Source organism: Chenopodium album, chromosome 16, assembly GCF_948465745.1.
Source record: "Chenopodium album chromosome 16, dcCheAlbu1.1, whole genome shotgun sequence".
Lineage (NCBI taxonomy): Eukaryota > Viridiplantae > Streptophyta > Magnoliopsida > Caryophyllales > Amaranthaceae > Chenopodium > Chenopodium album.
This window is the reverse complement of record NC_137849.1, coordinates 41,938,276-41,953,026: the sequence shown is the minus strand read 5'-3', so window position 1 is coordinate 41,953,026 and position 14,751 is coordinate 41,938,276. Positions and strand designations below refer to the sequence as shown.

Here is a 14,751-nt window from a genome sequence, read left to right as displayed (position 1 = left end):
AAAATGGATGTAGTATTTTATTATTTTTTCTCCTACCAACCCCATTTACGCTACTTTTTTTATTATTATTATTATTTCTCTATCATACTAATTATACTATGCTTTATATATATACTAGTATTATAAAAAATTTGTCCACTTGCATTGTTTTATCAGAGCCTACAACCCTAATCTATATATTTCTTAAACTATGTGCACTCCTACGTTCCAATTTGTTGGATATGTTTATTAATGCATACCATTTGACTCCTAATATCTTTAATTATCAACAAAGACAAGTTTTGAAAAGTTAAGATTTGAAAACTATACATTAAAACGAATTTAACAAGTGCTCATATGATTATTTTGCACCATAAAGACTTTTACACTATTCACTTATTCTTCTTTGACGACCATCATTTAGATTCGTCTCAAAATCTACTTTTCTAATATCAATTTTTTTTTATAATTTTCACAAAAGTATAATTGAAGATATTAATAGCTAAAGTAATGCATTAACAAGCGTGAAATTCCTCATGATGCAATAAAAAAGAACAAAGGTAGTAGTTAATTTTATTTATAAAGTAAAAACATTAGTTAAAACAGTGTGTAGATAATGCCAACGTCAAATTGGGGTACTTCAATAAAAATGAAGTTAGTTTTGCGCTCTTCATTTTTATTAAATTGAGATAATCTATTCATATGGATTGTTTATTGCTGTGTATTACTGTTTATTTGTGATTTAATATTATTGATCTTTACTGATTAAGGTCATGTTCTTTTTAGTTATATTTTATGCTGAAATCCGCAATATGCTCGTATATAATTAATTAAATTTATAATCCCCCCCTCTCATATGTAAGGTCATTTTAATTTTGTCACATTTGATATTTTATGGACTAGAGCACATTTTTTCATCCCCTCACTCGGAAGTCTAATTAAGTTAGCCTGATGTAATCACTTAATATACTCAAACTATTAAAGGTACCAAACTATGAATTTGTCTCTTATACCATGTTAAAGAAGCCTATCAACCAAAAGATTTAACTAATGGTTGAAGTTCGAGATCGGTTTTATATTCTCTATCAACCCCCCCCCCCCCACCCCCCCACGCACACACAAGAGGTCATTAAGCTTGAAGTGTGAATGAGGTATAAACTGCTCCACACCTGATGTTTACTATTCCACTTTTAATCAAGGGGTAGGTGAGATTTTAACTCGGGAAATTTGTGTCACGTTGTAGGCTCTTGAAGTGTAAACTTTTTTTTTTTTTTTTCTTTTATAAGTTTGAAAAAGATTTAAAAGGTTAAGGCGTTATTTATCCTATTGTCATATGGTTTTGGGATGACCTCTTTGAACATATTTGTCTCTTTATTGCGGGTGCAGCCCAAACCCTTTATTTAACAAGTGGCAAAAGTTGAAATCAAATTTGGTTCCAACCAATATTGATTATAGTGTTTAAAATTTGACCATGAATTATTACTAACTAGTCTTTTGGCCCGTGCAATGCACGGCTTGTTCACAGAAAATTGCACTGAGAGATGAGTGAGAAAATACCAATAAATAATTATGAGTGTAATATGTAAATGAAAACATAATTAAACAAATAAAAATTGTGGGACTTTAATTGAAATCAGACTTAATAGAAAGAAGATGGAGGGACTAAAATCAATGAGAGAAATTAAAAAGGTTGAATTAAAGAGGGGAGATGAAGATGAAGTGTTTAATGAAAGAGTTAAGAAAAATTGTAAAATCAAAAATAAAAAAATGTAAAACGACATGTGGCACGTTGAGTTGAAGAAGAAGATAAGGAAGTGTAATAGCATGATGACACATGTTTTTTTTTTGTTTGCTTTTTTAAATACTAAGTATAGATATGCAAGAAAAACAATATTTAGGATTTAGGGTGCGTTCTATTCACCTGATTTTTACTTATATGAACTTATCTTATCTTATTTGAACTTATCTTAATCTGATCTAATTTGAAGCTATTTGAACTTATATGAACTTATTAGCCCTTATTAGAACTTATTTCAGTTATATATTAAACTTGGGTAGTTCTGATTAACCCTTATCACAACTTATCTGAACTTATTTTTCCTGAACTTATCTTATTTGAACTTATTAACCTTTATCTGAACTTATTAACTCTGAAATAAGTGGAAATAAGGTGAAAAGAATAAGGCCTTAGCATGTTAAAATCACCTCGCCTTAAATTTTTATTATTTTTGATAGTCCAAGAGTGCAAGACTAAAGATTTGCGATCAAAGATCATATTGAAATGTGTGATAAACTAATGGATAAATCAAAGAAACACACAGGAAGTTTCAATTAAAGACAAACTTTTTTTTTTTCACTTTTCATTGTGCATTAATTGATTAACATTAAAAACAAAACAAAACAAAAAAAAAAAAAAAAAAAAAAAAGTAAAAAAAAAAAAATAAAAAAAAATAAAAATCAATATTTTTTTTTACCATTTCTTTATTTTTGATTAATATTTTTTTTTCTATTTCTTTAATTTCACAAGAGCAGTAATGCAACCTACATTCTAATATTATTTGCTTTTTTTTTTTACTTGTTCATATTTAATCATTATAAAATTAAATTTACAATTAAATAGTTAATGTACTATAAAAAAAATTTATTCTTGGCTTTATTTTTTGTAAAAAATAAAAATTTCTTAGCTTCACCCTTATCTATAGAAAAATAATACTGTAAAATTAAAATTTTAAAAATTATGGATACAATGGAGTAATTTTTGTTTTGGAGTACAAAACTAAAGCATTTGTTAAGAAAAATAAAATGTAAATAAAACATTTTTAGATATAATAGATTGAGATAATGATTTTTGTTACAAAAGTAGTGAATTGTAATTTCTTTTTCCCCAATTTTCATCCATACCAAATTAAAAAGGATTTTGCTAACAAACGCCCCGCGGCGTTGGATAACCTTTAAAAATATTTCTAATATATTATTAATTTGGGAATGCATGCCAAAATCACGCGCCGATCAGTGTAATTAATGTTTATTTCTAGTTAATATTTCTACTTTTAGTTACCTTATCCAACGTTTCGGGGCGTTCGTTAGCTTTTGCCAATTAAAATTAAGTCAAATACATGCATTGGAGAACCTGAATGTTATGTGAGTCGAACTTTCTAGAATGTAATAAATTACATTAATTGATTCTCATTTTTTAGCCTTAGCTTGCTTAGTTACATGATTCTCTGTACATAAATTATGTACTCAAAGTTATTTTTGTGAAGTAATGGTGATATTATATAAAACTACATGGTCTAACTATTCTAACCTTAAAAGAATTATTATCTAACATTTTGATTTCATATAGGAAATTTTGAATTTTAACACCACAAAAAAGTCTGAAAATGGATTTTAACACTACAAAAAAAAAAAAAAAAAAAAAACTTTTATTTTAACACCACAAAATTTCTAAAAAAAAACGGCCACCACTTAACTTGTTTAAGGATGAAATCCGTTAATAGGGTCCACAATGTTTACATGTCAACATATTATTGGAAGAAAAAAATAAAAAATAAAAACAAAAACCCTAAACTAACCCAGCCACCCCATCCCCACCACCGGCTGAGTGGCTTTGGCCATGGCCCTACCCCAACACCCTCGTTCCCAGCCACAACCACCGGAATCTCCGCCCCCTCCTTTCCCCCGGCCCTCACTAAAACCGACAACCTAACCCTAACGACCACCAAAAATAGGAGACCGTTTTTCAAACCATCCAAAATCGCCAACCAAACCGGGTTCTAAGAGTCGAAAATGACCGGTATGGTCGAGATCGACCACTTAGGCCCTAAACTGGTCGTTTTCGACCTTTAGTGGTCGTTAATTGTGGTCGATTTTGGGTTGTTTGGAAAACGACCGCCTATTTTAAGCGGCCGTTGGGAGGTTTTGTCTATTTTGGGGAGGGAGAAAGGGAGGGAATGGGGTTTGCGACGATTGGGGCTGGGATTAGAGTGTTTGAGTGGGGTAGCGGCCGGCGCACTATGCCGGCGATGGGGTTGGGGATGCTGGGTTAGTTTAGGGTTTTGGTTTTTTTTTCCTAAATGAATACCCCTTCCGTCCCAAATTATTTGCAACACTTTGACTTTTTGCACTATTCATACATCTCACTTTGACCATATTTTTTTGCTATTATATGAAAACAAATGTAATCATGTAAGATATTATTAGATCTATTATTTAAATGTATATTTTCTTAATATAAACTTTTTATAGCTTATATAAGTATATAATAAAAGATATTGACGGTCAATCTTGTGCATCGACAAGCGTGTCCAGTCAAAATGTTGCAAGTAAATAGGGACAGAGGGAGTAATATGATGACGTGTGGCACAATGGACACCACTTAACAAATTTTTGGACGACAACCGTTAAGTGGTGGTAAAATCAAATTTTTAAAAAAAATTTATGGTGTTAAAATATTTTTTGTTTTTTTGTTGGTAGTGTTAAAAACCATTTTTTCGTTTTTTTTTTTTTTTTTTTTTTTTGTGGTGTTAAAATACAAATTTTCCTTTAATATATAACTTGAGCGAGATTTTTTTTTAAAAAAAACAATTTATAAACTAACAAATACATTTTCATTCGCCTAATCAGATATAACAGTTCGACTTGAACTCGTTTATTAATTGATCCTAATTTGGTTGTATAAATGTTTTTTTTTTAATTTTTTTTAAGGGTAATGCTAGCATTTAATATACTTCTTTTTTAGTATTAAGTTGGAAATTTATCAATAATTCACGAATTAATCGGTGTAATAAATGTTTATTTATTGTCAATTCTTTCCATTTTTAGGGGTTGCATATATCTTTGATCGAGGTTTGATTTCTTCCCGTTTTCTTTTGTTCTTCTTGTATTTCGGAAATTTTATAAAGCTATTCATGTCAAGGATATTCCTACTAATATACAGAGTAATTTTTTTTGGACATAAACAACCTTATTTGTTTTCAAAAAAAAAAAAAAAAACCTTATTTTATTTCTAAATTACACTTCTAAAAAAAAAAAGTAAATAAAGCTTTTTTTTAATCCCGTGTAATACGACTTAAATAAGACAAAGTAATCAAATACAAGTCATTCCTATCTGGTGTAATAAAATTGAATAACCAAGTAATTCTATAAGTCATTCTTATCTAGTGTAATATTATCTAGTGTAGTACGATCGAATAATCAAGTACAGGTCAGTCTTATACAGTGTACTTCGTAATAGTACTAAATAAATTAGGTAAGAAGTACACTAATTATACAAACACTATAATAACCCGGTCTACATTAATATTAATGTGAACCGAGTATATATCACGTGATCTCTATCCATATGTTTTGCGATTATTTTATCACACGCCTTTTTTTTGGAATCTTTTATCATACACTTCTTTCTCTCTCCTCCTTTTGATTTTCTCTCTCCTTCCCAAATTATTTTCTCTCGCTTTTTAAGTTTTTTTTCTCTCTCCTCCTTCTCTATACTACAGTACTTCAAGGTCTTCAACTATGGTGAAGACAAGGTGTAAGTTCACCAAAATCAACAATGGCGATCAAACTAGAGGTGGAATTTCATCAAATTGGAGTAAACAAAGAGTAGTAAACAAAGAGTATTACGATCATATTAAACTAAGTGAAAAGTGATTATATCAAACTAAATGTGATTATAAGAAATGAAAAGTGATGGTATCAAACTAAATGATTATAATAAAAAAATGAGAAGTGATTATATCAAAACTAAATGTGATTTTAAGAAATAAAAAGTGATTATATCATATCAAACTGATTAGGTTGTATACGAAGCATTGTTCACTATATCTAAGAAAAATAAGTTTAATGTACAATTAAATAAGATAATACGAAATTTAACGATAATTTACCCAAACAAAACAGATTATACCAAATCAAAATTGATTATACCGATACAAAACTGATTATGCCAAATCAAAGTTGATTATAACAATTAAAAACTGATTATAACAAATCTCTGCTTGAGCTAATATTATATGTTGATTTTCCTCCTCAACCTCATCTGCTAGTACCCATCCTCTACTCGTATTCATCTTTTTCAATTTCATCTTCTAATTGAATTCAAAAACTGGATGATTAAACAATAGTACAATAATTAACAAAATTTGGATAATTTGAATGAATTTCAACAAATATATTGATGTTTACCTTCGTAATTGCTTTTGATTGCATATAATTCGTTCAAATCGAAGTTGAACAATGATTGTAATTGTAGATCATCTTTATGCATATACTATTTTAGATCAATTTGATATGGTTTTTGCAAAAATATTATTGAGAGGAGAGAGAATTCCCCAAAATTGTTTGAGATGAGAGAGAAATTTTCCCTAAATTTTAGAGGAGAGTGAAGAACAACGATTGTGCATGATTTTGTACGGCAATTATTTTTATTTTTTGCTGGGTTAATAGTCGCATGATGGGCTTCGATCCACATTAATTTTATGTGGACCGGGTCCATGCTAGACGGATTGCACTAATTAATCGAGTATGAGTCAGTCTTATCAAGCCCAGCATAAACAGTGACTCTAGTTTCTCCGATTCCACTCCGAATGAAATAATGCCGCGATGAGACAATTCACTGGGAATGTCAATGTCAGCACTCAGCAGAGAGCTTCCTTACTCTGCTACGAGTAGTAATCACTAATCTGAAAAACCCTCCATTTTCTCACTTCTCAACAACAAACACCACGCCTTTTCACACTCACACAACCTTCGAGATTCCCTTCTTCAATGCTTCTTCCCCCCTTAATTAATTAAAATTAAAATTAAAATTAAATTCACCCCCTTTTTCTCTCTCTTCATCTGGGCACTTTCATCTTCTGGTTTTTCTTCCTTTGGTAAGCACCCTTTTCTTCAATTCTTACAAAATGTATCTGGGTTTTTTTTTTTTGGCTGATTTTCATGTCTGCATTTAACTTTATACTCAAATTCACTGTTTCTGCTAGAATGATGTGAAAAAGCTTGTTATGGGGTTATCTTATAAACCAATTGTTGTAGTTGTATGCTGAATTGCTGGTTTATTTTCTGCTATTAGAGTCGGTTTGGTTATATTTGTTAATATTGTATTTATGTTAAGTTTATCTTGTTAGGAGTTTTAGGAAGTTATGTTTTCGATTGTATTGTGTATATATATGTGATTATTATCAATGCAAAGGTTAAGCCGTTTTCTCCACAATATTCTTGAGTTTAACATCTGCTTTCATCAATTTTTTTGTACTTTTTACTGGTCCTGTATTATGTGATTGTGGGTTGAGTTGATTTTGTCTGCTACGAAATGTCCGAACGAGGAAAGTTTTGCGCGCGCGTGTATTTGTGTTCTGTATTTTGAAGCATTTTTGTTGATAGTTTGTACTAATTGTGCCAATTCATAAGAAGTTTCTAGCTTTGATTAGATGTTTCTGGAAACTTGCCCTATTCATTGGGAGTGAGTGTAAATTTTAGTGTACCTGTTGTTTAAAAAGGAGAAAGAAGGGGGAAGGGTGGTCTTTTAAATTGAATTTGGAGGCGGTTGAGGGATGGCAGGGGGGATTATAGCCATTCTCTTCCCGGGACCCAGTCCGAGCCTGGCGAGTCGCTCCTTTTTCGTGTGCTGATCAAAGGCCAAAACTTCTTGCAGTTTGCTAGGCAGGAATATTAATAGTCCAATACCATATCAAGGAAATGTGTGTTACATATCAAGGAAATGTGTGTTACCATTCCTAACTTAAACTATTAGCCTATTGGGTGGCCTTATGAAGGGTCAACATATAGTATAATTAATTGGGGTTTTGTTGGTTATGCCATATTTTAGTTAGCTTCTCGTTTCTCCTGGTTGGTAGGATCAATATAGATAATTTAATGGGGTTTAAATTTAGAAGAGACCAAGAAATCTTGGGCCTTTTTTTTAATGCTTGGGAATTTGGTAGATTGTTGCACCACTTTTGTTTGATAAAGAGTAGCTTCTTTGGGTTGGGGTTCAAGTTTTCTAGGGAAGTTTGCTTCCCCTAACTGAGCATTGAAAATGTGGAAATTGTCCCTTTCTTCTTTCCCAGTTTTACAATTTTTTTTTAATAGTGTTGGCGAGTGGAGTGATTACTGGTATTTCAGAGTGGTGTTATTTTGGTGTATGACATATTTCAATATCTTACAATCCTTTGCTTATGTTTTTGGAGTCATTTTTTATAATAGTTTTTCTATTCTGTGCTCGATAATTTTTTAACAAGTTTGAGGTCCGTTGAGAGCTTTATAGTCACTTGATAAATGCTACATTGTAGTATACTCCTTTAACCTTGTGAGGTTTTGTTGTTTCGTATAGATATTTTATTGGATTAGTATCTGTTAATGCTAATATGATTTGTCTGGAGTGTAGGGGCTCTCTCAGAAGACCAGCTTAGTAACGTGCTTAAAAATACATTTCTCTTGGGTGTTATTCCTTATAAATTCTAGGTCATTCAAGGCTCGCACTTTCTAGTGTATTGTGCGTAGGTTTGTCTAGTCCAGTAATTTTGCATACTAAGTTTAAAAATGGGAAAGGGAGGTCTTGCAAATGGTAAGGGACATGATGAAAGGGGAAAGGATGGAGTTCTAGATAAACAGTCCTGTGCTGAGTTCAGACCAGGAGATATAACTTGGATCAAGCTTCGTGGAACTTCATGGTGGCCTGCGCAGGTACATTTGCTTGTCTCAATTTCTTTTTTTGTGATGTTCCATGTTTGTCAGGCTAATTTCTACTTCTAAGTGCCTTTGAAATAGATTGTGGATGGGAATGCAGTAAGTGATAATGCTAAACCTCGCAAGGGAAAAAGTGGTGAAGTTCTTGTGCGCCTATATGGAACATATAAGTAGTTAGTAATTTTTTTCCTTGACTTTCAGTTTTCTGTTGAGCATTTCATGAAACATTTCTTATTAAACCCCCATTTGACTGGTTGCAGCCTGTACATGGACCCTGTGAAAAGTCTCTTGGAGTTTAATAATGTGAGTTTCAATTCCTAATCTTTGTTAAAGGCTTAAAGTTGATAGCTTTTTGATCCCCCTAATGTTCTAATAAAAAGTTGATATCTTTTTACTTCTTGACTATTTGATAGTAACCACCATATATGTCACTTAATGCATTGACTGTTTTGTTCTCTTCTCTGTGTTGATTGTTATTCTCTCAGGTACTAAAGCGAAATAATAGTACTCAAAGGGAGATTTTTAGGAAGGCTTTGGATCAGGTAATTTTATCTGTTATCCATGCCTGTTTAGGTAAAATTTATCAGACAGGAGTATATCTTTTGCCTTCATTGAATTATTTCATCAACTAAATGTGATAATAGGACCTTTCTGAATTACAATCTGGGAGAACCAACACACAGAAGGTCAAGGCCAAAGGTAAGCAGAATCTGTAATTGACTGTTGTTGAATTTTTTTTCCCCATATTTTCTTTTCTTGTTTTCTAGGGTAGGGGAGGTTTGATGTTTGGAGTCAGCTTACATGTCACGTGTCATGCAACTCAGATGTTAAGGGTTTGCTTTGGGTTATGTGGGTTGGCCAATTTGTTTGTTGAGCTATAGTTTTAGTATTGCCTGAATAGAAATGTCGAATTATTGCCAGAAACAATGTTATGTAATATTCTGTATGAAATGACAGTTAGATTTGGTAGTTCACTTTGGTATTAGTTGGGCAAACATTGTAAAAAATTGGTTTTGGCTTGAAAGACTGCTGCAATATGTGTTTTAGTGGTGGTGGTTGTTCAGACTCAAAATGGCTTTTGCTCACCTTGAGGCTATCCAAGGCCCTAAGGGTATGTTATTATATATTTGTAGTTAATTTGAGCAATAATAAAATGCTTAGTTCTTCTACCTTCTTCTCCTAGTTGAGTATAGTATCTATATATGTAAAAGGTAAAAGTATGCGAATGTTTCCTTTCAATCATTTTCTATTAGCATCTCTAGATTGTCGTGAACGGAGTGCAATAACTACAGTTTAATTATTTATCAATTTTTATTTTAGATGTCTGTCTTTCATTTGTTCATAATTCCAGACAATTGAGTGAAATATTTTTCAGATTTTGTAAACTGCATTCTATGGGGTTGGCTATGTTGCCGGATGCAATTTGCATGTCTGCCCTTATTGAGAGTAACTATTGAGCAGCACTGAGATAAGTTAATAATGACAAGACAAAATGCTGAGATAACATGCACAAGTTTTCATTATGTATTAGAAATTTCTTTTCAGCAGCTTAGAGTTCTGAAGATTTGTAGTTGGCTGGAAGGGGAGTAGGGGGATCTATCTAATCTTTGTATAATGTCTCATATTAGAAAGAGAACAACAAATTCCTGAAAAATTGACAATCATGAATGCTTCATTGTTTTCAAGCGTGTTTTTATGTGAAACAAATGTGTGTTGTCATGATTTCTCGAGATTGCATTTATTAGTTGATATACTGTGACATGTTGTGTCCATGATAATTGTGAAATACTGCATGTTAATTTGTTTTGGAAAAGCTTTATTTTCTATATTAAAGATTGATAGATGTCAATACATGGAAAACAAATGCAGGGAACGACAGTGTACACAAGGAAAAACCAGTATCTTCTAAAAGAGGATTGGAAGAGCACGATGTAAGGACATTTTCATCTACTTGTATTTTCTTTCAGACAACTGATCATGAGTTGTTAACTTTGTATAGATGATGATCGATCTGTTAACCAAATTCACAGCTATGGAGAAACTATAAGACTTAACCTGACAAGTTATTTGATAAATTCTGGCAGTGATTCAATAGATTTGAGCGTTTCTTGAATTTAACTGTAAGGTAACATTTGTTTTCTGACGTTTCAGGATGACACTCCAAAAAAGCCTGATGGTAGTGCTCGGAGATTGAAAGTAATGCAGGATCTTGGCCTCACAGCTCCTTCCGGTTCACCTTTTCTAAAAAATGGTCATGTTTTATCTGTTGTGAAGTGAACTAAATAATTGCAATCAAGGTACATTTACCCCAAAACCATATAATCTGCAGTATCACCATTCATAAACAATGATTTATTCTTTTCTGTGATGCCTCTTGAAATTGCAGGTATCATTTTGTAACCATTGTGGAAATCGTGGACCTTTTTGGAAATCCTGGACCTTTTTCTCATCTTCCATGCTTTTGGCTAGCAATTTTGCCTCTTTGATCTTTTCCTTCTCATTGATGATAGTATAGAAGTAAATAGTAGAAGAAATGTAGAGAAATTCTCGGGAACTTTTGATGAATTTGGAGTTGATTGGTCATGGCAGTTCTGATGTTAGTCTCAGTCTTCATTATCCTTTCTTTCTCCCTCATCATTCTTATGTAATTGAATTTCTTATTTGGTAGTGTTATTCTAATCTCAAGTAGTTATTAGCGATCTCTCTGAAATTTGCAGTGCTTGGTGAGAATAACCAGGAGAGCAAAGGATTGTAGTAATGTAGTTAGCTCTGATGGAGGCATTTGAGCTGTATTATTCAATTCATTTGGCAACCTTTTTTTTTTTTTTGTCAAACGGCTATGATGGCATAATAGGTCATATTTGTCAAAGGACTGCGATGGCATAATAGGTCATTAAATGACCAACATTGTACTATTATATTGTTCCGTTCATGCACGACATGGAAGTGGTGACCTGTGATGAGGTGCATAAACATCATTTGCTATTCATAGTAATGCCTAATCATAGTTTATACGAGATATATATTATCATATTAGTGTCCACTTGACCACATGTTCGTAGACTTTTGTTTAAAATTGTACAACGGTGTTACTTGTATATTTGAATAATGGCCCCATAATGGATTACATAACTTGTACGAACTTCAACAAACAAGATAATATAATTTGTAGCTTGATTAATTCCGTAGTATTTAGCAGCCACTCAAGCTTGACTATTTCAAGTTTTCAACATATCATAATTAATCAAAGAAAATTTGATAGCCTGCCCTATATAACACCCTTCCAATTTCACCAAAATCGCACACATTTTTACACAATGAACACGAAATCCTACATAAAATGTTTTCTCATTTTCTTGCCTTGCTTACTAGGAATAATATCAGCTGAGCAATGTGGTAAACAAGCCAGTGGTGCACTATGTCCCAACGGCCTTTGTTGTAGCCAATACGGGTGGTGCGGGACTACCTCAGATTATTGCGGGACTGGCTGTCAAAGCCAGTGTACCCCAGGTGGTCCTAGTCCCACCCCACCAACACCCCCAGCCTCTGGAGATGTTGGGTCGATCATCACCCCTGCCCTCTTTGATCAAATGCTCAAACACCGTAATGAAAATAGCTGCCCTGGTCGCGGGTTTTACACCTATAATGCTTTCATTGCTGCTGCCCGTTCTTTCAATGGGTTTGGCACCACTGGAGATGCTACTACTCGCAAAAGAGAGCTTGCTGCTTTCTTTGCTCAAACCTCTCATGAAACTACTGGTTAGTCATTTAATTTGGTTCATTGCTCATAATTTTAGAAAATTCATAACCTTATGCCGAGATCTTTAAAATCATATGTGGTCTATTATTCAGGGATGAATACTTTGTAATTTTATTCAGCTGTTGGTGGAGCAAAAAATAAAAAATTCATCACTCTATTAAAGTGTAATCAATTGAGAGATTGAGGGATAGCTCAAGTGGTTAGAGCTTTTCTCTCTATTGTAGGAGATTCTGAGATCGATTCTCACCCCCGTCCTTTGTGGCTCTCTAAAGACAAAAAAAAAAAACTATTATCAATTGAAACCAAAAGTGTTAAACTCTATAAAATAGACGCGATTTTATTGGGTGTATTTTACGTGCAGGAGGATGGCCTACTGCTCCAGACGGCCCATATTCGTGGGGTTACTGTTTTCTCAGAGAACAGGGCAACCCACCAGCTTATTGTGACCCTGGTTCGCCCTGTCCTGCAGGTAAAATGTACTACGGTCGAGGTCCCATCCAATTAACCCAGTAAGTATTAGCTTTGTTTATGTTACAACAATAGATTATTAAGACAATATAACTACGTTTTTCTATGCAATTGACTACATGGTCGCTTATATTGTTGCATGACTTGTGCAGCAACTACAACTATGATCTAGCAGGTAAAGCCATAAAAGTCGACCTTATAAACAACCCGGATTTAGTAGCCACTGACGCGACCATATCATTCAAGACGGCAGTATGGTTTTGGATGACAGCACAAGGCAACAAGCCCTCATGCCACAATGTCATTGTTGGAGGATGGAACCCATCAGCAGCGGACCAAGCTGCAGGCCGTGTCCCAGGTTATGGCGTGATTACTAATATCATTAATGGCGGGATCGAATGCGGTAAAGGCCAAAATGATAAGGTGGCTGATCGTATTGGGTTTTATAAGAGGTATTGTGATATCTTGGGAGTAAGCTATGGAAACAACTTAGACTGCTACTCCCAGCGACCCTTTGCTTAATAACCCGGAGAAAATATGGTTATACATATGGTATACGTATACAATGAACATGTAAGAATATTATGACAAAATAAAGTTGGTTTATAATAAGTTGTGTTACTTTTAGTGTAATAAATCTTTGCTCTCTTGTAACTAATCCTTGGAGTAATTCCATCGGATCTTTTACATGTACAAGTGCATATATAATTCGCAACATTATATCGACCAACATTATTTGCTCAAGTTTCCACTTGTTTTGTTCCTTTGAATTTTCCCACTTCATAAATAGATATGCAAGATCATCATTATAATCTCACACCTTCATTATAATGGTTCTTATTTAACTTGTCAATCATTTACTCCCACCTAAAAATCAATATACTACTTCCTTTGTTTTTTTATACTTGCAACACACCTTTTATCACGCTTATCGATGAGGTGATTAAACTAGGTAAACGAATGAATTAAGCTATGAAATTTAAAGCGTAGCAACTTATCCCTTTTTTCTTATAGGTGTTAAAATTTTGTAATTTAATTTATCCGTTTACCTACTCTGATATCTTCCTTAACATGTGTGCCAAAAGGGTGTGTTGCAATTAAATAAAAACGGAGGAAGTATGTACTAACAAAATCAATAACATAATACTAAAATAGACACCAGGAATGACACGTGTCACTTTCTGGCGCTGTTTTTTTCCCTCCAATATTCTTTCTTTCCTTATTTTTTTAAATAACCAAATTTAAACAACACTGTATATATCAAGTCTATGATTTAAATATGCTTTGATTGATATATTTCATTCCTTATATAAATTAATCTTTATTTAAATATTAAGTCTATAATTTCAATATATTTTGACTAAAACATTTTATACATTTATATATCACACTAGGAAATATTACAATGATACTATATTGTTTAGTCATTGCTATAAATTACCATACAATGTAGTAATATTTATAAGTCATTGTGATACTTTTACTATGCACGTATTAGTCATCATTGTGATGTAATTACAATAAATTTTATTTTAAAATATCATGCACAATTTTGTGACTGAAATATATCCTTCCTTATTCTAAATTACTAACTAAGACAATACATTGTATATAGTAGCTAGAACTAGAATATCATATACATTAACTTAATCAAATCAATATTCTTTATCAAAAAAAAAAAAAAAAAATCATTGCAAGCATATAATTTAAAAATATCATGCACAATTTTGAGATCGAAATATTTCCTTCCTTACTTTTAATTAGATCAGTACATGCATTTATTCATTATATATTGTAGTAGCTAGAATATTTTTACACTAACTAAATCAAATAAATATTCTTTATTAAAAATAAAA

General features: G+C 32.5%; 2 protein-coding genes across 2 annotated transcripts; both read left to right on the top strand.

Moving 5' to 3' along the window:
• The first annotated feature begins 6,552 nt into the window (after window positions 1-6,552).
• Window positions 6,553-11,635, top strand: LOC145585381 (uncharacterized). The gene is made up of 9 exons (XM_081642083.1): window positions 6,553-6,854; window positions 8,366-8,664; window positions 8,749-8,840; window positions 8,928-8,970; window positions 9,153-9,209; window positions 9,312-9,366; window positions 10,537-10,598; window positions 10,819-10,964; window positions 11,054-11,635. The coding sequence occupies exons 2-8, from the start codon at window positions 8,521-8,523 to the stop codon at window positions 10,942-10,944; spliced, it is 579 nt and encodes a 192-aa protein (XP_081498209.1). The 5' UTR covers window positions 6,553-6,854; window positions 8,366-8,520; the 3' UTR covers window positions 10,945-10,964; window positions 11,054-11,635.
• A 349-nt stretch (window positions 11,636-11,984) lies between these two features.
• On the top strand, window positions 11,985-13,444 carry LOC145585379 (basic endochitinase-like). Its single transcript, XM_081642082.1, has 3 exons — window positions 11,985-12,426; window positions 12,789-12,936; window positions 13,048-13,444. Exons 1-3 carry the CDS (start codon window positions 11,985-11,987, stop codon window positions 13,415-13,417), a joined length of 960 nt encoding a protein of 319 aa, XP_081498208.1. The 3' UTR covers window positions 13,418-13,444.
• The last annotated feature ends 1,307 nt before the right edge of the window (window positions 13,445-14,751 follow it).

Bases quoted from the DNA above. Each gene is read 5' to 3' on its own strand.
- LOC145585381 (XM_081642083.1), top strand. From the start codon at position 8,521: ATGGGAAAGGGAGGTCTTGCAAATGGTAAGGGACATGATGAAAGGGGA. The intron at 8,841-8,927 runs GTTAGTAATTTT...GACTGGTTGCAG, and splicing joins CTATATGGAACATATAAGTA to CCTGTACATGGACCCTGTGA. The intron at 10,599-10,818 runs GTAAGGACATTT...CTGACGTTTCAG, and splicing joins GAGGATTGGAAGAGCACGAT to GATGACACTCCAAAAAAGCC.
- LOC145585379 (XM_081642082.1), top strand. From the start codon at position 11,985: ATGAACACGAAATCCTACATAAAATGTTTTCTCATTTTCTTGCCTTGC. The intron at 12,427-12,788 runs GTTAGTCATTTA...TTTTACGTGCAG, and splicing joins AACCTCTCATGAAACTACTG to GAGGATGGCCTACTGCTCCA. The intron at 12,937-13,047 runs GTAAGTATTAGC...TGACTTGTGCAG, and splicing joins GGTCCCATCCAATTAACCCA to CAACTACAACTATGATCTAG.